Genomic DNA, 25,586 nt, shown 5'->3' on the forward strand with positions numbered 1-25,586 from the left:
TCCTGTGGACAGATTCTCCCATCTGAGCTGTGGATCTCTTCAGCACCTCCAGAGTTACCAATTTACCATGGGCCTAACTTGGCTGCTTCTCTGATTTAATGCTCTCTATTCCGGGCCTGTCAGTTTAGGTGCTCATGGCCATGTCTTGGTAGGTTTGCAGTTGTGCCATACTCTCCATTTTTTTTGCCAACTAATTGAATAGTGCTCCGTGAGATGTTTAAAGCTCAGGATATCAGGATATTTTTTTTATAACTTAACCCTGCTTTAAACTTCTCCACAACTTTATCCCTGACCTATGTGGTGTGTTCCTTGGCCTTCATGATGCTGTTTATTCTCTAACAAACCTGTGAGGGCTTCACAGAATAGCTGTATTTATAGTGAGATTAAATTACACACACGTGGACTCTATTTACTTATTAGGTAACTTTTTAAGGCAATTGATTAGGAGTATCAGAGTAAAGGGAGCTGAATACAAATGCAGGCCACACTTTTCAGATATTTATTTGTAAAAAAAATAAATAAATGAAAACCATTTATCATTTCCTTCCCCTTCACAATTATGTTCCACTTTGTGTTGGTCTATCACATACAATCCCAATTAAATACATTTATGTTTTTGGTTGTAACGTAACGAAATGTGGAAAATGTCAAGGGGTATGAATACTTTTTCAAGGCACTGTACACAACACACCATCAATTACATTTCACAAAAAAATCAGTTATAATCTTGTGTTGCACTAACATTCAATTAGGGTGTTTTTTTTTTCTGATTGTTTGTTTTTGTCTTGTTTTTGATAAATATTTGCACAATTATTGCGTGGCATAAAAAAATGCAATTGCTACTATTTCATTCTTCAGTCTCTGCTTTCAGAAAATGAATAATTGTTTGGGGATTTAAAGTAATACTATTAGTACCAAAAAAATTAAGATTGCAATGTGTGTGGAAAAATAACCACTTTTAGTGTTACCTGTAACAGTGTTTCCAGGAGTCTTCTCCCACCCCCTCGTCCTAAGTTCTTAGTAAGAAGAGAATGATCCAAGCCTACAAAAACCCCAACTACTACACCATAAATAAAGATAGGAGAAAAGTCCCAGGGTGGGAAAAAAAGGATGCTGTCTCGGAAGACACCTTGAAACCCAGTTACCGGTAAAACTTACGGTGGTTTTCCCAAAGCATCTTTCAGGACAGCTCCATGAGAAGATGAAGTAACACTCCTACCTTAGGGTATTTCTCCCAAATGCCAAATCCTGGTTGGAAAGTAGTTCCACGTGATAACACTTGACAAAATTCTGGTTAGTGGACCAGACCACTGCTCTTAAAATCTCCTCCCCAAATTCTCCTGCTCTCTACCCCCATGATGCTGTCATAGCTCTGGTTGAATGTACCATAAAACTTGAGGGAGGCTGCTGGCCCAAGCTCTTGTAAGAAGTTATAATAGTTTAATGGATACACCTGGCTATACAGCTTTTGGAAGTTGAAAGACCTTTATTTGGTCCGCTAAATAGAACTATCTTATGGAAATCATATGAGAATTACAAATACTTGAGAAGACACCCTCTCGCGTCCAAAAAATTAACTGAACTTCCTTATCATTTTTGGGAGAGATGTAGAATTATGGAAGAACTACTAAACTGATGAAAATCTGAAGACACCTTAGGGAGATAGGGTTATTATCAGACCGGATCCTATCTTTCAATACACACAATTAGCGATACATACAGGAAAGGGATTGTAAATCCCCCACTCTTCTGCTTGTAGTAATGGCTAACAAAAATTAAGTTTTTAGCAGCATCACAGCTAGACAAAGGTTCAAAAGTCTCCTTAGTTAAGGCATTTAAAACTGGGGACAGGTTCCAGGGAGCCACTGCCTTTAAAGAAATGTCATCTGCACACCAAGGATTCCTCTAAAGGGCCCAAAGCTTTATTTTTGTGGTCACATGGTTAACATATGGCACCTCTTCCGAGCCACGTAGGGCCCTTGCCTGATGAAGGGGCCCTGCATGGCCCCTGAAACATTGCTGTATGTTTACCATGTGACCACGAAAATAAAGCTTTGGTCCCTTTCAAGGAATCTTTGGTGTGATGATGGCCTTTCTTCACTTTTGATTGTTCATGGATTCCGCCAGCCTATGGTTATTACAGCACCCAGCATTACTGAACAGCCATTTTCTTGAATGTGTGCGTGGAGAATAATGCATGTGGACTTCTGCCAATCCAAGCTTCAGGAAAACTGATAAAACTGCTGCCTGCACCTTAAGGGTGCTAGGCATCAGACCCTTGTCTAGGACTGTGGGAACAGAATTGTTTCCCTGATTTCTTCTTCTGGGAAGAGAAGGTCTTCTAGACCTTAGAAAGATTTATTCCAGTGCAAAGTTTTCGGCTAATCTGAATGGTCTCAATTACCATCTCTGAGCATACCTTGTCCATGAGGATCTTCTTGTCAGCCTCCAGGCTGTCAAACCAAAGATATGTGGATTGGGATGAATCACTGGACCCTGAAGCAGAAGGTCTGGCCAATCTGGAAGGATCCTTGGAAAGAAGATCAGTAGGGACATAGAAAAATCTGCTTCTCTTCGGAATGGGAACAGAGGGGCGCCAGTCTGAGTGCAGTATTAATCATAAGTTTTAATAAAAACAAGTAGTGACTCACAAGTAAGATGACTGAGGTCAGCATGTGGTTAAAATCCAGTCCCGGAAGCTCTATAGAACATCCTACAAGCCTTGGGAGCCTGTGGCGCTGATGGTGTTGTTGCAAGGGTCCAGGGAGAGCTGGAAAACAACAAGCAGCTGATCACGGCTGTGACCAACGTGAACTGCAAGTTGGCGCCGGGCCGGACGTGACGCCACAGGAACAGGAAATACAACTATTAACAAGTAAAGGGGTGGTAATGCATTTCAAAGCATCAGCTTCTTCATCAGACTGTCTGGCGCCCTTCTGTTCCCATTTCAATACAGAGTCAACTGCTTCACTCTAAAGCCTCGTACACACAGTTCGATTGTTGGAAGGGGATTGTCTGTTGACAGACTGTTGTGCTAAATTCTTACTGTTGGTACGCTCCTTTAGACAATTGTTTTCCAATTTTTGGCCAACGGGATGACAGGCTAGTAAATTTTCGGGGGACAACAGCTCAATGTCTGTTTGTTTTTTTTTGTTTTTTGTATGGTCAGTACAGAAATCCGTCATACAAAAGTCAAAAGTACAAACCCGCATGCTCGGAATCAATGCCACCAAACACGCAATTAGCAGAAGGGGCCCCAAGGGTGGCGCTCAAGAGCTGAAATTCCTAGTATGTCACTACGTTCATGTTGTCGAACAACAATTTGCGTACCATTAGTATGCAAGACAAGATCCTGCCACACGCCCTTTTTGACAAAAATCAGATGCTCGGTTGGCCAACAAATGTACCTTGTGTATGAGGCTTAAGGCTGCTGCCTCCAGGTGCTGATCATACAAGATTACAGACTATCCATGGACTATGTGTTTTAACATATTTATGTGTGAATGTTCACACACATGATTTATATATATATATATATATATAATCGCCTTTTATCTAGCGCCACTGTGCAACATTGTAGCTTCTCCTCTGACAATGCAGGGCAATAAGAATTTTTCCTTCCCGTAGTTACAGGAGGCGAATAGATCTGTTTCAGATGTCCCCTACCTGGCCATAATTTGTGCAAAAACCACCAGGTTCAACTCCCTCTCCCCCTGTTTCACTACTATTTTACTAAGGTAGTCTGTCAGAATGTTATCTGATCCTTTTGAGATGGACTATTTTCAGAGAACTCAAGTTCACTTCTGCCCAAAACAAGATCTCCTGGGATAGGGCTTGCAGAGAAGGGGACCTTGTGCCTCCCTTGTTTGTTCGCATATGCCACGATTGTGACATCATCTGAAAAATCAGGATGTCTTTCCTTTGAATAATACCTGAAAATGCCATTGCCTGCCACCAGTAGTTCTCTGTAGTTGGAAGAGATAAATGCCAGTTTCAGACACCAGCCCCTTGAACCTGATGGGTCCCTGAATGAACCCTAAATTCAGAGGATTCTTCCACCAAGAATCTCCTTCTGGAAGAGCAACTACCCTGTCCACAGATTCCTGACCGTGATCCCAATTGTCTAGCAAAAAAAGTTGCAGGTTCCTTGAATATAGCTGTGTCCAGGTTACCCCTGGGAAGGCTACCATCATCAGTCCTAAAATGTGCATGATCTGTCTGAGAGAGACCTGCTTGAGAGGACTGAGCTTCTATACCGAAGACACCAATTTGGCTATCTTCAAATCTGTGCAATATTGGATTGTCTGCACCTAGATAGGGGGATAAAAGATTTAAAATGATTAGCAGTTGAGCGCTGTATAACATTAGTTTGTGATACATCTGTCAGGATGCCTTTCTGAGCCTTTCATGAGGAAGCTGACAGGCTCAGAGAGGCATGCTGACAGCGTGGGCATCGTGGGTTGGACAGGGACAACTAAAGAGTCTGGGTGTGACCCTGCATTACATACTTTTTTAATTGACCTGACCATTAGGGGGACACTGATGGCAGAGTAAGAGTGGACTATGACCATGAAGGTAAGAGAGGACACAGACCAGCAGAGTAAGTGGGGACATCCGCCAATTAAACACTAATTTTCCAGCAGTCCTGTTGGATAGGAGTTGATCACTAGAACTGGAATGGCCAAATATGGATTTAAATTTGGTCAGTACCTGCTGAACTGGCTGAATTTCGATGCATCTATGGTCTGCTTAAGTTATACCCAAACTGACAGCGTGACTGTGATTCATTCACAGAGACAATACATCTGTTGATGTGGTAAGGAAATCATGGAGATCTGCTTTAACCTTTTCCCAAAAGAAAGCTATAACTTGTTATAAATGTTACATTTTTACTCAAACAGGCCAATGTTATTTTCTGACGCGTTCCTATTTACATTCTGCCACCTAGCACATGTGCACTGTATGTTATCTTCCAGGCATGTCTCTGGCGATAACTGTCATTGTTGCTAGTGTATTTATGTCAATTCTTTCAAGCCTTCAGATGGCTTGTGTAATATCTATTCACAGCACCATGGCAACTGAAGGTCTAAATAGAGGCTAAGATGGTGTCATCCTTGGCAAATAGAATGGTTTAATTAGGCTGCAAAACTTGTGAGTTTGTTTGTGATGTCCTTTTACAAATGTACATTACAGGACTCTAAAGCATGGTGAGTTGGAAGAAGGCGATCCTTATTATGTAACTAACCTCTCATCACTAGTTCTCTCAATGGTACACTGCAGGCTCCACATAGCAGCCTGCATTTTATAAATGAGGTGTGAAATGCAGGTGGTGTGGATCAATGCTGCCTTATCCACCAGAGATCAGATAGCTCTTCTCTTATGAGTGTGCCATTGAGGCAGTCTTATTGGACAGTAGGATGGATTTGAAGGAAGGGCATATCAGATCTCAGTAACAAAGTGAATCTAAATCAGATTGATAAAAAATTAACACAGTGCGTTTTTATTTTGCATTAAAAATGCATGGACAGTGCACATCATGGATTCCAATGGTCGTAGCCTGCAGGCAAGCGGCCTACGTAGGCAAAGCGGCGTAAATGTTACGTCACTGCCTACTTCCGAGTTTAGGATGCTGGAGCCTGTCAGCAAATTCCTTGTGAATTATTCACCGAGACATGCTTGATCAGCTGTGTACATTTACACCTGAGAGCTCAGTGTTGAAATTCAACTCGGAGCTCTGTACACAGGGAGCGATCCGTATCAGTTTCTCATCCCTGTACACATATTTTTAGCACTGATCACTGACACTGCTGATGTCAGTAGCAATTCACCCCCCCAGCGTCAATGTCAAATTGTCCACCGCAGTGTTGCTTTCCTGTTTAAAAGTCATGGATCCCTGCCATTAGTAGTATAAAAAAAAAAAAAAATCAAGTTTTATATACCATTGTATTGTAGGCACTATAACTTTCACGCAAAACAATCAATATACACTAATTGGTATTTTTTTGCAGAATACATTTTGGCCAAAATTTTGAAGAAATTAATGAAGAAACTTTTTTTTTTTTTTTTTCTCAATAGATTTTTATTAAAGATTTTCATTACAAACAAATGGTGAACAGAGATGATTGTCTCATAGCACATGTAACATATACAGTTCCATTGTACAAATAGAAAGGAAAATAAAAAACAGAAAAAGAAATAACGTCAAATCAGTAGATAACAAAGAAACAGATACCATGACTCATATGCTATAATGCCGTTACCTGGGTCTACTGGTGATATCCAAGGAAGTACAAGAATGGACTACAGCCTATTCGTTACCCTTCATGTGTCAAGAAGCTTAGCGTTTACGCGATGTGATACAAGTTACGCAGGGGAGCTCAGTACGGACCTTCATTATGTGTTGGAAGTCGTTCTGTGGGAGAAGTGCAGGAGGAACACCCCACCTGGACACCCCGTATAGGGATCACTTCTGCGTCCCTGTAGGGTGCTCCCCCCCCCCCCCGCTCCGTTAGTGAATCTAGAGATCCATATGTTATTGACCTTATTCAAAGATCTGTAACAACCTTGGGGATTCGGTCCATTCTATCCATGGTTTCCACATGAGGAGAGTTTGTGATGAGCTCTTATGGGTTAGTGCTAGAGTGGATTCGTGAATAAAGTGTGTCTGTATTGTGTGAAGTACTTCTTTCAGGGTGGGGGGAAGTGAATCTTTCCATTTCCTGGTAAGGTTAAGCCTCGCCGCCAGAAAAATGTGAGCTATAATGTGTCTGGTTGGGTTGGGGAACCTGTTCAGTGATAGAGATAGTATGGCAAGAGAAGGTTTTTTTGGTACATCAGCTAATGTTACCTCAGTTATAAGTTGGTATACTGTTTTCCAATATTGCGAGATTTTTGGACAGTGCCAAAGTATATGGAGTAAGCTGCCTTTCATTCCGCAATTTCGCCAGCATAGGTCAGATATTGCAGAATCAAATTTGGATATCCTGACCGGGGTCAGGTACCAACGATACGTTATTTTATATGCTAGTTCCCAGAGGGTGGAGCAACTGGTGGCTTTGTAGACGGATCTACCTGCTTTTTCCCATTCTTCTGCGGTGAAGGAGTGGCCTAGATCTTTCTCCCAGCGGATTAGAGGAGTCGATTTGACAAATGTAAATTTGTGGTTAAATAGTTTATAGAACAGAGATATGCCCTTACTAAGTTTAGAGGAAGAGGAAAGGAACTGCCAAGCTGGACGGGGGATCGATACGGTACGTTTTTTGAGGGAATTAATACAATGTTTAGTGCGAAGGTATAGAAATAAATCAGAGCCGGGAAGTTGGTATTGTGCACATAGTATAGGAAAAGGTGTAATGTCATTCTCGCTAACCAGATCATTTAGGTGAGTTATTCCTAACCCTTTCCATCGCTTGAAGTCGGATTCTTCGATCAGATGTTGAAGTGTTTCAATGGGGATAGGAACATTGGAGCAGTCAGGGTCATCAGAGGAAAGTTTTGTTAATTTGGACCAAGTTTGGCATGTAGCAAGGATTGGGGGAGATAGGGTTCGGGGATGTTTGCCTCCTAAAGGGAGGGCCATTAGCCAGGGCACCAGGTCCTTGCCTGGGACTGAGGATCGTTCAATGGATTCCCATAGGGTAGGGGATGGTGCGTTGGAGAACCATGCTTTAGCTTGGGTCAGGATGGAAGCCCAGTAATAATCTTGGAAGTTAATATAGCCTAGTCCACCCGCCATACGATGTTTAGTCAGTTGGGACCCTGCGCAACGGGGTCTTTTGCCTTGCCACACAAATTTTAAGAGGAGAGATTGCAGAGATTGGAAAAACTTGGCGGGGATGGGGATCGGGACAGTCCTGAACAAATATAATATTTGGGGGAGATGGAGCATTTTAAACGCCGCTAGTCTGCCCAGCCATGAGAATTCAACCGATGCCAGCCTGGTCAGGTCTGAGTGAAGTTTAGTTCGAAGTGGAATATAATTTGCTTCAAATAATAGCTTCGTTCTAGGGGTAAGTTGGATGCCGAGGTACGTTATGCTGAGCTTCGCCCAACTGTAAGGGAAGATTAGTTTGAGTCGATCGCTGGTGTCCTTACTTACTCCCAGATCCAGTATATACGATTTAGTGTCGTTAACCTTGTAATATGATATTTCTCCGAACCAGGCTAGCATCTTTTGGACCTCTGGTAGTGTTCTTTCTGGGTCTGTGATTAAAAGTATGACATCGTCCGCAAAGAGGTTAATCTTGTGTTCAGTGTCTGCTATGCGGATGCCCTGTATGTTGCTATTGGTTCTGATGCTTTCTGCTAGGGGTTCCATAACTAAGTTGAATATTAGTGGGGAGAGCGGGCATCCCTGTCTTGTCCCGTTAGTGATATTGAAGGGATCTGATAGGGTGTCTGAGGCAAGTACCCTGGCAGATGGGTTTGAGTAGAGAGCCATTATGTAGTCGTGGATTGGACCTGATAGCCCAAATTTATGAAGCGTCAATGAGATATAGCCCCAGTGCACCCTATCAAATGCCTTTTCGGCGTCGAGAGATAGGAGTAGGGATGGGGTTTGGGTGTGTTCGACATGGTGGAGAAGGTCTATCATGCGTCTAGTGGCGTCAGATGCCTGGCGGCCTTTCGTAAATCCGGACTGGTCTGGGTGTATCAATGAGGGTAGGATGTTATCTAGTCGATTAGCAAGAAGTTTAGCATAAATTTTTATATCAATATTTAGCAGCGAAATGGGTCGGAAGTTTTTGGGGGAGTCTGGCTCCTTCCCCGGTTTGGGAAGAGCCACTATTCGAGCACTAAGCATTTCAGGGGGAAATTGTGCGGATTTGGCAGCTGTGTTAAAGGTATTACATAGAAAGGGCGCTAAAATGTCTTGGAACATTTTATAATATTCGCCTGTGAAACCGTCAGGGCCAGGAGATTTGGCTGCTGGGAGGTTATGGATGGCTCGTCTAATTTCATCAATCGTGAATGGGCTATTGAGTGAAGCGAGTTGGTTTGGCGATACTTGTGGGAGTTGTAGTTTGTCAAGGAAGGAAGATATACTCTCCGGGGAGGGCTGTGTGGCGGAGGGGTCTTTAGCAAGGTTATATAGATCTCCGTAGTACGTACTAAAGGCATTGGCGATGTCATGAGGTTTAAGAAGTTTCCTGTGGGAGTGAGGGTGGAATATAAATGGGATTTTAGTCTTGGTTCTATATCCTTTGATTTTAAGAGACATTGCTTTACCTGCTTTATTGCCAGTGGTGTATGATCTGGCCTTTATTAACCTGTATAGCTTTTCTTGTTTCTCAAGGAGGTGTGCCCGCAGGTCGTGGCGCAGGGTGAAAATTTGTGCTTGGAGGGCAGGAGAGGGTGCAAGTTTGTTCTGTGACTCAGCCTTCGCTAATGCATTAGTCAATTCATCTAGCTTCTGCGATCTAGCCTTTTTTTCTCTAGCACCTAGTTGCAAGAAGGTTCCCCTAATCACCGCTTTATGAGCGTTCCACACCACCACCGGGTCCGACACAGCTTCCTGATTGATTGAAAAGTATTCTACTAGTCGTTCCCTGATATGGGAGCATGAGCTAGTATTACGGAGTAAGTAGTCGTTTACTCTCCATATGAAAGATTTTTGGTGGGAGGGGCCATCAGAGATGCTAATGCTCACTGGAGCATGGTCCGACCAGGTGGCGGTGTGTATATCAGATTTAACTATTCTCTGCAACAATATCTTATCAACCAAAAATAGATCAATTTTTGAGTAAGTGTTGTGACGCGGCGAGAGGAAAGTAAAGTCCCTCTCACTCGCGTGACAGCACCTCCAGACATCATACAAATCCATTGAGGACAAATAACTCCCCAGTAGGGAGGGGCGTCTCTTGGTGCCAGAGGTTGAATCAAGGTCAACAGGCACCATGTTAAAGTCTCCACATAGGATGATATGGCCTCGATGGATTCTCTTAACTTTACGGACAATTTTTTTGATAAACGCCAATTGACCATTGTTGGGAGCATAAACAGAGACAAAGGTATACATAACATTATCAATTGAACCGATCAATATTAAAAACCTTCCTTCCGGGTCGGATTCGCAGGATCCAAGTTGGAAATTCACTGAGTCTTTGATCGCTATCATCACTCCCCATTTTTTCTTGTGGAATGAGGATGTGAACACCCGTGAGTACAGCCGATGTTGGCATTTAGGGGGAGCTTTCGCAGAGAAGTGTGTCTCTTGAACGCAAATAATGTCGCTATGGTGGGACATAGCAGTTGACCATAGAGATGATCTTTTTGCGGGGTGATTTAGACCTCTTGCATTAATTGAGATGATGTTGATTCCCATATTCGTATTTAGGGGAGGAGGTCTCTAGCACTTAAAATGTTGAAGATAAGAGAGAAGGAAAAAAAATATATAAAAAATAGGCAAACAAAGGCAAGGGAGAAGATTCCTGGGGTCCTGAGGACCCGGGTGCTGGTGGATAGCTCAGATCTAGGATGTGGTAGAAGTAACTTCAGCTCTAATCGGTATCCCCTCAAGCGTTTGGAGTTGGCAGTAGTTGTGGAAAAGACCTGGGTATGTCCTCAGATGTCACCTGATAAAAGCACTAGTCGCTGCTCCTGGTAGCGGTGTTGAAAATATTGGTCGGTGAGCTGTGGTATCTGCAACTGGGGAGCAGGGCAATGAGAACAATAGAAGGTGGGACAAACGTGTCCAGAGGGGAGAAAAGGGGAGTAAAAAGAAAAAGTTAAAACAACAAAAAAAGTGGAGATCCGAGATGTGCAGTATGCACAATGGATCAGCCAGTGGCCAATTCAGCAGCAGACGCTGAAGGGCAGCTGGTCAGGGTGGGGGTATAGTTCAGCAAATATGATTCGTGTCGCAAACCATGCCGGACGGGCAGTCGTTGAGAGTGTCCCGGGTTCTTTATCAGCGACGGTTATTCTTGCGGGATCCGCGGCCTGCGCCAAAGGAGAATGGATTTGGGGTCCCTATGGGATCACGAGTCTCCGGTGGTGGATCTAGAAGGACACCCCAATCTCGCAGCAGTTTCAAACCTCCTTCCAGGGTGGAGATGGTGTGGGGTATGCCGTTGTAGTTGGCCAATATGGTGGCTGGGTGACGCCATTTGTACTGAATTTTGTGGTTATTCATGGCCTTAGTGATAGAGCGGAGTTGTCTGCGCATCTGTAGCGTGTATTGAGACAAGTCAGCGTAGAGCTGGATATCCGAGTAGGGGGCAGGTAGAGGGGACAGTTCTCTCGCTTTCAGGAGGATTTGCTCCTTGGCTTGGAAAAAGTGCACTCTGAGAAGAACATCTCTAGGGACATCCGCCTCAAGATGGCGTGGTTTAGGCAATCTATGTATGCGGTCAATCGTTAGTTCTATGGGGGACAGTTCTGGTAGTAAGCTGGAGAACAGGGTGCTAGCAAAATTATGCAATTCTGTAGGCTGTACAGATTCCGGGATGCCGCGTATCTTAACATTATTGCGCCTTGAGCGGTCCGCAAGTTTAGATTTCATCCATAGGGAATCGTCTTTTTGGTCATGATGGGCATCAACCAGATCATTAATCGTTTCCGTACACTCTTCCACTTTGGTCTCAATGAAAGTCACCCTGTTATCCATGTGTTTCATTTCAAGTGAAAATTTGTTGATCAAAGAGGAAAGATTTGACATGAGGGATGATTGGAGGGACACTAACATGTCCTTCATGGTGGTGTCTAGCACCGGTTGCCCCAGGGTAGGGAACTGAGCGATGGATGATTGCAAGGAAGAGATTGCAGTGTCATTATGTAGGCCTGTACTCACAGTATCTGCGGCCTGTCCTGCTGTATCCATCCGCATCCTTGTCTTCGCTGGACTCTGGGTAGCTGGGGTCGCTGGAGCGTAGTCTGGCGGTTCTCCTGAGGCCATCCTGTGCCTAATTTCGTGTGGATGGTTTGAGGCAGGCTCAGGGAAGGACAGTGAATGGCGCGCTGTGCCTCCGGCGGCGCCAACTTGCCTGGCTGTGTGGGGCTGATAGGCGAACGATTGGAGGCGCCGCGGGCCCGGTTCCTGCCCTCGTTTGCGGGACATCTCGGTCGCTGGTTGCGGGCAGCTACGGGGGATCTGTCGGTGCCGCGGATGTCGGTGTGGGAGCCCGGTAAGTTGCTTTGCCGTCCGGATGGTGTGCGGAGCTCTCAGCTCAAGCTGCCATGTTCGGCCGCGCGCAAGCCACGCCCCATTAATGAAGAAACTTGATTTGCTTTATTATATAATTGGATACGTTTCACAACAGAAAGTAAAAAATATAGTTTTTTTTTTTTTTTAGTTTAATTTTCGGCCTTCTTTCGTTTATATCACACAAAATAGAAAACGCAGTGGTGATCAAATGCCACCAAAAAGATACATTTTGTTTGGGTACAGTGTTGCATGACTGGGCAATCACCAGTTACAGTAGTGCAGTGCAAAAAATGGCCCGGTCATGTGAGGGCGTAGGATCTTCTAGAGCTGAAGTGGTTAATGAAGATGTAGAAGAAAAGAGGGGGAAAAAAGGCGCCATAACGCATCAAAATTGTGCATGTAGAAATGCATCCAGAACGCAGAAATTGTGGTGTGAACCAGCCCTTAAAATAGAGGGCAGGTTTCCTGGAGCAATCCCATTTTACTCATATTATGGAATGGGGTGCGTAGAGTAATAAATAACAGTATTTTTTTATTATTCTTTAATTTAAAACAGATTTGTGTTTTCCAGGAATGAAGCTGTCTGCCAATGAGATGTGAAGATGTCCGCCCTTTGTCCTCCACCTTCTCCAGCAGTAGCCAAGACTTTGATAAGCATAGATGGCTATTCACCTCTGTTGGCTGCCACATTTGCTTACTGGGATAACATCCTAGGCCCACGAGTAAGGCACATCTGGGCCCCAAAGAACGATGAGGAAGTGCTTAGCGATGGAGAGATTACATTCCTGGCAAATCACACTTTAAACGGCGAGATTCTGAGAAATGCAGAGAGCGGGGCTATTGATGTCAAGTTTTTTGTGCTTTCAGAGAAGGGAGTAATCATTGTTTCGCTTATATTTGATGGAAACTGGAATGGCGATCGGAGCACATATGGCCTCTCTGTAATATTGCCACAAACAGAGCTGAGCTTCTACTTGCCTCTACACAGAGTCTGTGTGGCCCGCCTCACACACATCATCCGAAAAGGAAGGATATGGATGCACAAGGTTTGGCAATTTTTTTTTATTTTTTTTTTACTTGCATACTTATGTGCACTTTTTAAAGGAGCACAATGCTAATGGCCTTCACAATATGAATTTTAAAGTACCAAACTGCACAAAAACAAGATCTTTAGCCTCATATTTAGTGTGTGTGTGTGTGTGTGTGTGTGTGTGTGTGTGTGTATATATATAAAATTATTCTGCATGTATCCAAAACATTATATATACAATATATACACAAATGAGTGCTCAATCACAGATGACAAATTATAACAAAAATTGCAAAGAAAGGGGGGGGGGGGGGAAGTGATCCACATAAATAAGTGTTCAATCAGTGTTCTCTAAAAAAATTTTAATTCGGACTTCAAAAAACAAGTGTCCATAGGTACCTTAGTATGGAATCTTGAAAATCCACGTTATTATACAGTGTATGACAAACAAAGCCTCTTTCCAGAGAAGATGGATCCCAGATTATAGGGATCAAAAGCCATTGATTTAATAATGATCAGCTGCAGCACTCCCCTCCTTCAGCTCTGTCAGGAGACCTGGTAATGTTGGTTCGTCTGGATATGGAAATGCTTCCATAATATCCCAAAATACTCCAAACTTCTGCGTGCTGAGTGCTCACCAGCACGAGGAGATATCAAGAAGGGAGAGACTCCATAGTGCAGAACATTTTAAGAACATTTATTGAATAGTTCTATTGCATTTTACAAAAATAAACAAAAAACTTCAGCAAAAAGCACATCCGTGAACCTGTTTCCATGGAAGAAGTATCGACTGTAAATGGAGAGTCTCCTGTCCCAGTTGATGCTTCTTACAGGGAAATGCGTTAGGTGGAGAAGAAATTACACTTTTCTACAATGTAAAGTAGTGAGTGTACAGCTTGTATAACAGTGTACATTTGCTGTCCTCTCAAAAATAACTCAACACACAGCCATTAATATCTAAACCACTGGCAACAAAAGTGAGTACACCCCTAAGTGTCCAAATTGGGCCCAAAGTGTAAAAATTTTGTGTGGCCACCATTATTTTTCCAGCCTTAACCCTCTTGGACATGGAGTTCACCAGAGCTTCACAGGTTGTCACTGGAGTCCTCTTCCACTCCTCCATGACAACATCACTGAGCTGGTGGATGTTAGAGACCTTCCACTCATAGCATATGGTCTGAGCACTGACAGGCTGACCCCCGAACCCCTTCAACCTCTGCAGCAATCATGTCTATTTTGCAAAGACATCCCTCTGGATATGATGCTGAGCATGTGCACTGAACTTCTTTGGTCGACCATGGTGAGGCCTGTTCTGAGTGGAACCTGTCCCGTTAAACTGCTGTATGGTCTTAGCCACCATGCTGCAGCTCAGTTTCAGGGTCTTGGCAATCTTCTTATAGCCTAGACCGTCTTCATGTAGTGCAACAATTCCTTTTTTCAGATCCTCAGATAGTTCTTTGCCATGAGGGACCATGTTGACCAGTATGAGAGAGTGAGAGCGATAACGCCAAATTTAACACATCTGCTCCCCATTCACAACTGAGACCTTGTAACACTAACAAGTCACATGAACACTGGGAGGGAAAATTATAATTGGACCCAATTTGGACATTTTTACTTAGGGATGTACTCACTTTTGTTGCCTTACTGCTTTACATTGTAGAAAAGTGTCATTTCTTTAGTGTTGTCGCATGAAAAGATATAATAAAAAAAAATTACCAAAATATGAGGGGTGTATTCACTTTTGTGAGATACTGTTTGAGATAGATAGATGGATATATCTATCTATCTATCTATCTATCTATCTATCTATCTTTTTTTTTTTTTTTTGTATGATTTTATCCTATAGGTAAGGCTTACCTATAGGTACTGTAAATATCTCCTAAATGTGCATCATTTAGGAGATATTTACTTTAAATGCAGATGGTGACATTACCTGGAAAGGAGACCAGGTGAAGATGGAAGCACCTTCAGCGGTGACAACGCGCTGCTGGAGGGCTTCATTTTCAGGTAAGTCTGTCCTAATGTGCTAGTCTGCCATGCACATTGTAACTTAAACTACCCTATTTATTGTTTGGATCTGGTTTACTTTACCGCTTCCACGTTAAATTTTTTTGTTTGTGTTGGAAAGAGTAGAAAAAGCATTACGTTTTCTGTCAAGTTGTATTCCTGCTTGTGACCCTATTGGAGGAGTTTTATTCACCTTCTGTCTCTGTAATGCTCATAAAAGAAACGGGTGGGGAGCAATTATCACCAGGACTTGAAAGCACAAACTAATAAAAACATTGCCAGCAGTTAAAAAGAAAAAAGGGGAAAAAAAACAGTAGGGACACAGTAATAAAAACTTGGCAGAGGCTATAACCCTTCCCCACTCCATTCAACATGAAATAATAAAAGTTTTGGCAGGGGGTTTGAGCTTTTAATCATTTCCACAGGTCTTCGTATCTGCCAGGGGACAGTTACGCATCCTGATAATGCTGGCAATTATATATTGTAACACAGTCACAGGTAAGAGAAGAGAAAGAGTACGCAGCACGTCATTGAAGTCTATGGAGACATATGAGTCATACAGATGGCAGTGGTGAATACTGTGGAATCACATTACTGTTCATTCAGTGTACATCTCTTTCTCAGAGCACTTCAGCAAAATGCTGTATAGAAATCTCTATAAAATCTTTCCCTTTCTGCCAGGCTCCCTGTATACCTTTTACGCTTAGCTATACAACATAACTTAAAATAATGCATTTGGCATGTTGTACCCTTTTTAAAAGGGACATTTGCCATTATTAATTGGCATTATTGATAAATATTTAATTGCAGTATAACATCTTGTAAACTCCTTTTTTTTTTTTTTTTCATTGATTTTCCTGAAACTTTTTTTTATATGTATACAGGAATGTTATCACAATATACTTTACATAATTGACTTAGACTTTAAATTTAATGGCTCCTTAAAATGATTGTTGTCTGCAGAGGAGCTTTCTACTTATTCATGGCCTCGCAAATCAAATCACAACAGGACATGCCTGGTAAATTCTGAAAAGGTTACAGGAAGCAATTATAATTTATCGATATTTGGTATAATATAACGTATGTGTTGTCTTGGCTTTGAAATTATGGAACAAAATCATAGATTTCATTCAGCTTTTGTAGAGGCTAAGTGGTATTAGTCTGCAGTGAGATAATGCTGCCAAGTGCAAGCAAATCATTCTTAGCATTTTCTTGCCAAGGGAGCCATTTAATAAATTGCAGAGTTTTTCCTGCCATAAGGTCCATTCACCAAGCTGCAGAAGGTTTTCTTCTCACAGGGTCCATTCACTAATCCATTCATCAAGGTGAAGTTCTTCCAGCCATAGGGTCTAATTACTAAGTTGTAGGCATTTTTCCTACGATAGGGTCCATTCATAAGCTGCAGGAGTTACTATAACTGCATTTGGTACAGTTTTGTCATGATGATTTTTTTTCTACTGAAAACCTAAATATTATTCAGATCCCGGTCGCACCTGGGCGTTTGTAATCGTAGGCGTAATCGCTAAAATTCTGTCCGAAAATGCTCTGCAAAAATGGACAAATCTCACTACGCTTGTTCAGGTGTCATTCATTTTCAGTGGCAAATGAATATGGGTGTGATTCTGCCATGATAAATCACAGCAAACCTTGATGGCGTAGAAGCTTATGTTGGACGAAAGGGTTTGCTGCGATTACAGCAGGATTTGTCACACCACAAGAATTGCACTTAAGTTTAGCTGCCATTGAAAATGAACTGCCCCTAAACGAGCGTGGTGCAGTTTGTCAGTTTTCCTGCACTTTGGGATCATGGGCGGAATCACGGTGATTCTGCTTGCTATCACAGGTGCCCAGGTGTGAACGGGGCCTAAGATATGCAGTAATTTTTTATTTATTTTTTGATGGCTATTTCACTCATGTTGCCAAAATCCCTCACTAAGGCCCCTTTCGGACTAGGGTGGTTTTCAGGCGCTACATCGCTAAAAATAGCGCCTGAAAAAACTGGCCCTTTTCACTCCTCGGGCTTTCACACTGGAGCGGTGCGCTAGCAGGACGGTGAAAAAAGTCCCGCTAGCCACATCTTTGGAGCAGTGTATTCACCGCTCCTACCCATTTGAAATCAATGGGACAGCGCGGCTATACCGCCGGCCAGTTTCAACCCTTTTTCAGCCGCTAGCGGGGGTTAAAGCCACCCCGCTAGCGGCTGCAGACTGCCGCTAAAATGACGGTAAAGCTCGGCTAAAAATAGCGGCGCTTTACCGCCGACTCCCGCACTGCCCCAGTGTGAAAGGGGCCTGATAGCGAAAGTTAAAGTATGACTAAGGTTTCATTCACGCTTGTACAATTCAAAGTTTCACGTCTTTGGATGCTACTTTGGTACAACTTTGACATAACTTTGGATGGGTGCGACTTGGATGTGACTTGTCCCTCTGGAGAATCAGACCCACTGTTGCATGTAAAACATTCAGGTACAACTTTCATGCAACTTTTGAGGGTTAACATTGATATCTATGGCCCTCAAGTTGCATGAAAGTTGAACCAGAATAGTGCATGAACTACTTTGAAGTCACGCATATTTGAATGGACTTGTCATGGGGCTTTGATGTCCAAAGTCATATGACAACTCGCACAAGTGTGAATGGGTTGTAAAGGCTACTGTGTTATTGTCTAAAGTTGTGGACTTTTTCATCCATATTTTTTCATATATATGTGTGTGTGTATATGTGTATATATATATATTATTATATAATTTTGTTTTCCAATATTTTGCACAGTGGCTTATGCACCTTTTTATGAAGTTTGATTATACACAGTATCTCACAAATGTGAGTACACCCCTCCAATTTTTGTAAATATTTTATTTTATCTTTTCATGTGACAACACTAAAGAAATGACACTTTGCTACAATGTAAAATAGTAATTGTACAGTGTAAATTTGCTGTCCCCTCCAAATAACTCAGCACACAGTGTCTAAACCACTGGCAACAAAAGTGAGTACACCCCTAAGTGAAAATGTCCAAATTGGGCCCACTTAGCCATTTTTCCTCCCCAGTGTCATTGTTTAGAGAATTGTTGCTCTAAATAAAGATGGCCTAGACTATAAGAAGATTGCCAAGACCCTGAAACTGAGCTGCAGCATGGTTGCCAAGACCATACAGCAGTTTAACAGGACAGGTTCCACTCAGAACAGGCCTCACCATGGTCAACCAAAGAAGTTGAGAGCACGTGCTCAGCGTCATATCCAGAAGCAGCATTGCTGCAGAGGTTGAAGGGGTGGGGGTCAGCCTGCCAGTGCTCAGACCCTATGCTGCAGGCTGCATCAAATTGGTCTGCATGGCTGTCGTCTCAGGTAGCCTCTTCTAAAGATGATGCACAAGAAAGCCTGCAAACAGTTTGCTGAAGATAAGACTAAGGACATGGATTACTGGAACCATGTCCTGTGGTCTGATGAGACCAAGATAAACTTATTTGATTCAGATGGTGTCAAGTGTGTGTGTGTGTGGTGGCAACCAGGTGAGTACAAAGACAAGTGTGTCTTGCCTACAGTCAAGCATGGTGGTGGGAGTGTCATGGTCTGGGGCTGCATGAGTGCTGTTCCCGACACTGGGGAGCTACAGTTCATTGAGGGAACCATGAATGCCAACTTGTACTGTGACATACTGAAGCAGATGATCCCCTCCCTTCGGAGACTTGGCCGCAGGGCAGTATTCCAACATAACGACCTCAAACATACCTCCAAGATGACCACTGCCTTGCTAAAGAAGCTGAGGGTAAAGGTGATGGACTGGCCTTGCATGTCTCCAGACCGAAACCCTATTGAGCATCTGTGGGGCATCCTCAAACGGAAGGTGGAGGAGGGCAAGGTCTCTAACATCCACCAGCTCTGTGATGTCATCATGGAGGAGTGGAAGAGGACTCCAGTGGCAACCTGTGACGCTCTGGTGAACTCCATGCCCAAGAGGGTTAAGGCAGTGCTGGAAAATAATGGTGGTCACACAAAATATTGACAATTTGGACATTTTCACTTAGGGGTGTACTCACTTTTGTTGCTACCAGTTTAGACTAATGGCTGTGTTGCGTTATTTTGAGGGGACAGCAAATGTACACTGTTATACAAGCTGTACACTCACTACTTTACATTGTAGCAAAGTGTCATTTCTTCAGTGTTGTCACATGAAAAGATATAATAAAATATTTACAAAAATGTGAGGGGTGTACTCACTATTGTGAGATACTGTATATTATCAATAAAAAATGTTATGTTAATCTAGCAGCGCTACCACATAGGTATTTTATATCTGTTTTTTTTGTATCTATTTGGATGTGGGAACACATAGGTGGTAGCAGCAGCTATACTTATAGTCTTATCACTGGGGCAGCACACAACCATTCAATTTTTTCATGTGTTAGAATGACCCAGTCAAAGTCCAGACCTAAATCCTATTGAGAATCTGTGGCAAGACTTGAAAATTGCTGTTCCCAGGTGCTCGCCATCCAATCTGACAGAGGTTGAGCTATTTTGCAAGGTAGAATGGGCAAAAATGCCACTTTCTCTAGATGTGCAAAGCCCCCAAAAAGACTTGCAGCTGTAATTGCAGTCAAGGTGGTTCTACAAAATATTGACTTGGGGGGCTGAATAAAAAATACACACCACACTTTTCATGTATTTTATTTGTAAAAAAAAAAAAAAACTGAAAACCAGTTATCATTTTCCTTCCACTTCACAATTATATGTCACTTTGTGTTGGTCTATCACATAAATTCCCAATAAAAAATGTATGTTTTTGGTTGTAACATGACAAAATGTGGAAAATTTCAAGGGGTATGAATACTTTTTCAAGGCACTGTATCTATAGATCCCTTATGGGGTGTTTTTGGAGTCTTGAAATGTTTTATAACAGAGTGAAGAGGTGATGAAAGCCTATGGATATGTAGGCCTAGAAAGTCCAGTTTTTGATTTGACATAATTATTTGTAGTGGAATACTATTGACTTATACATCAGAACTAAATATGAGCTCCAGGGTGTTCGCATACTCCATGTGTAGAGCCCACCAGGAAGTCGGCGCAGCGCTGCGCTAATCACAGGTAGTGAGACATTGCACCGATGCGGGGCTGCATAGATCGGGCAATGTCTCACTACCTGTGATTAGCGCTGCGCCGACTTCCTGGCGGGCTCTGCACATGGACCATGCGAACACGCCGGAGCTCATCCCTAATCAGAACAAACGCTAAATTTTCCTCCTTTTTAAATTGTGCATCATATTGAAAACAAACTGCACTTCAAGCTACCTCTGCTGTGTTTTTTTTTTTCCACAGGGTCAGAGTATAATTTCCATGCTGACTGGAGAAGTTATACCTGTAATGGAGCTACTGTCATCTATGAAGTCACACGGTGTTCCTGAAGACATAGATGTAAGCTTTTAAATCGCACTTTCTTGAAAATAATATTTGCAGGTGTCTGGCAGTACAGGGTTTGATGTATTTCGGTGTCACCTTGCTCATAAATCACAGCCGGGGTTAGATCATAAAAATGTGGCTCTCTGCCGCCCTCTACTTTGTCTGCTGAATTTTACTACAAGCAGCAATGCTTACATGACACGTGTGATATATAGAGGAATATTTGTTAGAGATATGATCACGAAAGAAAGTAGGTTTTCTGATCATTTTTCACAGTGAAATAATTACATGCTCGGTTTATTTTACTCTTGTGCTGTTACTTAGATTTATTACATGATCAAGCTTAGTTAATAAGGCAAAGACTTCCAATTGCGAAAAACAAGTCATAGCCAATCACAAGCTGCTTTAAATTAGCAGACGGCATAAAGAGTGCATATCAACATTGCGTTTCGTACTCCCATAAGCAAAGTAAAACCCAAATGTAGTAAATCCCTGTGTTTTATGTATGTTTTGTATGTATATATCCTAAGTATAATTTAGGTTCAAGTACAATTCGTTTTGGAATATTTGTCACACATAAGCAACATTGTATTCAACATTTTCATATATAGATAAGTCAGAATGCAGCAAGCAAGTGATACATTCAACTTGTTAATAAAAAAACATTTTGGTCCTTTTCAATTAAAGCTTAACTCCAGGCAGTGCAAAAATAACTCTGTCACGGGTATTTGCACAGCGGTTTTGGAAATGCAATTTTTTGGGGAAAAATACACTTTAATGATTTATTTAAAAAAAATGAAGCACCATATATACCCCAATTTTTTTTAAATGTGAAAGGTGATGTTACAGCAAGTAATTAGATGCCCAACACGTGGCACTTTAAAATTGCGCACTCGCGTGAAATGGCGACAAACTACAGTACTTAAAAAATCTCCATAGGCGATACTTTAAGCGCCTTTTATAGGTTAGAATTACAGGGGTCTAGCACTAGAATTGTTGTTCTCACTCTAACATTCGCAGTGATAACTCACATGTGTGACACAAATACCGTTTACATACGTGTGCATGACTTACATAGGGATGGGGGGGGGGGCTCTTTAATTTTTTCTTATTTATTTTACTTTTTATTTTATTTTTTTACACTGTCCCTTTTTGAATTTTATTTTTTTTAGTTTGATCACTTTTATCCTTATTACAACATCCTTTGTAATAGAAATAAGGATGTCAGGTGTACTTTATGGAGGGATCTGGGGTAAAAAAATAAAATAAAAATATCTCCTTTTACCTTTTTAAAGCAAAAGATCCAAAAAGAAATTGATCTTTTGCTTTAAAAAGCCTTGACCAGAAGTGACGTTGCTGCGTTCCTCCAAGGTCATAGAGGATCTACACTTTGATCGCCTCTGTGACTAGCCGGCTTCACCGTTTCTTGGGTGAGCTGGCGGAAACAGTAAGCCCATGAAACAGGAGAGCAGCGGGAGGAGGGGGATGCACTGGTTTTCTCATGAAAGCATTCTGAGCAGCTCATGAGCCGCTAAAACGCTTTCAGAAGCATTCTAACCGCTTATAAGCTTCTCAGAATGCTCTAATAAGAAAGTCAGCCACCAGCTGTAAAAAACAATACCGGGGTTATGGCTGATATCTACATCCATAATCCTGGTAAACCAATTCAAAGCCGCAATGTATATATACAGTACATCTCTGTTCCTGCAATCCTTCTTTCCACCCATTTTGCTTGCAGTGACCAGTTGGCGTTTCCTGGGCTTTCTGACAGCAAGCTTCTGTTGCAACTTTTTAAGGCCACCACTTGGTGTTTGGTTTATATTTTCTCAAAGTTTTACCAGGTTGATGCACCACAAATGCAGGCATCAGCCACAGAGTCCTGTCGGGTCCACACTGAGTTGGATCTTTGACCCTTTTGTTTGATTTGTTGGGCCTCTTTACACTGTCCTGTTTGCCCTGTTGTTCATCCTTCTTGCAGACCACACACAGCACTTCCTTCCACAGAGGAAGAGGTCGTATAGCCAGTGGAGGAAGTGAAGTGCTGTGTGTGGTCTGCAGCCCTAACATGTAGAGGAGGTGATTGCTGCACACTGATTCAAGCTGAGGAGTTGGAGGTGAACATGGCTCTGTGTGGAGACTTGGGTCTGAGATATGCTCATCTGAATCTGGGATCTAGTAAGCGGCCAACTGATTATATTTCTCCTTTCCTGTAAAGCAGAGAGATGTGCGCTACCGCTGCATGAAGAGAGGGCTGGAAGATAGACTGTTGCTAATGTGTCAGTTTTTGCTACATTTCTGAAGAAATAACTTTGTTTGAAGTTCAATATCCATTTGATCTTTGCATTATACAGACTTTCTTTATAACTAGTTGATTAATGTGGACTTGTTTTGAGAAATTTCTTACCATTTACCACTAACATTGGTTTCCTGTCACTTGTAGTTCTATTGAGTGAGAGTGTTTGGCACAACACAAGGGACACTTTATTGATTTTCATTAATTTTTGTTTGTTGTTGCTGGTCTGCGTGAGAGGCAGATTCTCCATATATTTCACATATTGATTTATATTTTTTCATATATTTTATGAGTGGTATAACAGGGATATTTTTCATTAACACTAAGTATTTTTTAGCACTGATTAACTGATTATTGATCTTTTGGAGTGGTTTGGGCACGGAAATTTGTATTCCGGAGATTCATGTGAGCACTCGTTTTGATTAATTTATTCAGGTTGCGCGATCAAAGTTTTCTTTCATTTATAGCTAAATCTTATATTCAGGTCTTTTTAATTGCAGCACCTGTTTGTTTGTTTGTTTGTTTTTCCACTCAGAGAGTAAGGGGTAGTTATTCACTCTTTCTGGGTAATGGTTACACCTATTAGTATTGGTTCAAACCAAGAGTAATTTGATAGTGCAGACTTTTCCTTTGTAACACTAGGAGATATTTGCAAAAGAAAGGCACCGCTGTTTACGGAACATGCGCCGCAGACAGCGGCGCGCAGACGCACTGATCATGCAGTTAGTGGCGGCTCCCGTGTGGATTACGTCATCGCTGCTCCGGCCAGTCACAGCGCCGGAGCCATGATACCTGGAAGTCACTCTGGGATAGATGGCGGCGCCAGAGGAGGACAACGAGGGTCGCTTCAGGGGCTTCCATTTCGGGTAAGTTATTCATAATGAGCTAGTATACTATGCATACTACGTATATATGAGAGAGATAGATCTATGCAGAATAATGTGAATAAAGCTGAACTTCAGGCAATATAAACAAAACTACCAATAAATGTGGTTATGTATTTATTTTAAAAATGTACACATCTACACTCTGTCTCGGAGAGGGATAGAGAAATTGGCCAGTTAGGAGTGCCGAAAAGAAAACACGCTGACAGGAGGAGAGAGACCAGAAGGACTGGCTCATTCACTGTCACATCACAGGCTGAGGGCACTGAGGTGATCAACCTGTGCTGCTGCATGAAGGTGTGCTTGAACCTGTGCTGCTTAAAGTGGATCTCCAGGCTCTAAAGTGAAAATTAAAAGTCAACAGCTACAAAAACTGGCTGCTGACATTTAATAAACACCCAATCACCTGTCCCATGGTCTAGCGGTGCATTCACCCCAGTAGTGTTTTCTCTGAGTCCTCCCTCGCCAGCGCCAGCACCTTCACTATGGGCACCAGGCTGTGACAGCTTGTGGCTTCACAGCTGGATGCCCACTGCTTATGCGCGAGCAGCTCTGCGCTCTGTGACTGGTCCCGAAGTCTTACAGCCCGTTCACACCTGAACGTTTTGTAGCCCTACGCCTGAAGCTACAAAACGCTGGAGGGGAAAAAATCCATTATTCTCAATGGAGATGGTTCACATCTCCACTCCATGTCGCCTGAAGCCCTACGCCTGAAGCTCAAACAAGTTCCGGACCCTTTTGGGCTGATTTGGGCGTTTAGCGCGACAACGAGCGTTTCTACGGGCGTTTTGACGCTGTATCTGCTCAAGAAAAAAATAAGCAGATGAAAAAATATTTTTCCTATTGGCTGAAAAAAAAACGCTGAAGTTAAAAAACGCTTGTTGTCGCGCGTTGTAGTGTTACAAAACGCTCGTTGTCGCGCGTTGTAGTGTGACAAAACGCTCATTGTCGCGCGACAAAACGCCGGTAAAAACGTTCAAACACGCTACGCTCAGGTGTGAATGCAGCCTTTGAAGAAAGAATTGGGAGCGGGTATCTGTCAAAATCGGTTGTGGGGAGTGGAGGGGGGGGTGGGGGTTATTTGTGGAGAGTGGGGGATAATGCTGGGTGTTAATAATGCGTCCGCTGACTCCATTCCTGGGGATTAGTAGTGCGTCCGCTGACACCAATGCTGGGGATTAATAATGTGTTCGCTGATACCAGCGCTGGGGGGGAAAGGAAAAGTTGCATGCGGCCCCCATGGGATATGGAAACTTGTCCTGTGGCCATCAGGTAATTTGAGTTTGAGACCCCTGCTTTAAAGTATAAGGCTCCATGCACACTGAAGCTCATAAACTGACATTTTTGGGAGTTTGGGTGTTTTTTGTTTTTTTAACAGTCCATAAACTCCCGTCTGTTATCCTATGTGTCCATGCACATATGGACATTTTTGGACGTTTATCAGAGGGCTGATATGGGTTGTTGTGTGACGCCCTAAAATTGTGTTCAAGAGCATTCCTCAAAACGCCAGTCAGGCATTTCTCTGCATCTATTCAAAATCAGTGGTTCCCTATGGGAGCCCATTGATTTGAATAGATTTGAGTTGAATAGAAGGGGGCCCTGCGCCTCTCACCCCAAAGCACTTTGTCTCCATGTTGATGAGGACAAGGGCTTTTTTCCCGACAACCCTGGCCAGTTGTAGGGTCTGCGGGTGGGGGCTTATTGGAATCTGGAAGCCCTCTTTAAGAAATGGGCCCCCAGATCCCAACTCCCCACCCTATGTGAATGAGCATGGGGTACGTTGTAGCCCTATCCATTCACCTAAAAATAGGTGTCAAAAACAAACGCT

The 25,586-nt window shown here is 42.6% G+C and overlaps 1 protein-coding gene across 1 annotated transcript in view; it reads left to right on the forward strand.

Annotated features, from left to right (window-relative positions):
- C9orf72 (C9orf72-SMCR8 complex subunit) overlaps nucleotides 1–25,586 on the forward strand; it is an 86,410-nt gene that overhangs the window by 17,529 nt on the left and 43,295 nt on the right. Inside the window, exons 2-3 of the mRNA XM_077475138.1 lie at nucleotides 12,717–13,191; nucleotides 20,501–20,596. Coding sequence (XP_077331264.1) covers nucleotides 12,748–13,191; nucleotides 20,501–20,596 — 540 coding nt within the window. The 5' untranslated portion in view covers nucleotides 12,717–12,747. The remainder of the gene's footprint in view (nucleotides 1–12,716; nucleotides 13,192–20,500; nucleotides 20,597–25,586) is intronic.

Source organism: Lithobates pipiens, unplaced genomic scaffold (assembly GCF_037356315.1).
Source record: "Lithobates pipiens isolate NorthernLeopardFrog02 unplaced genomic scaffold, aLitPip1_a1.2 Scaffold_13, whole genome shotgun sequence".
NCBI classification, from domain to species: domain Eukaryota; kingdom Metazoa; phylum Chordata; class Amphibia; order Anura; family Ranidae; genus Lithobates; species Lithobates pipiens.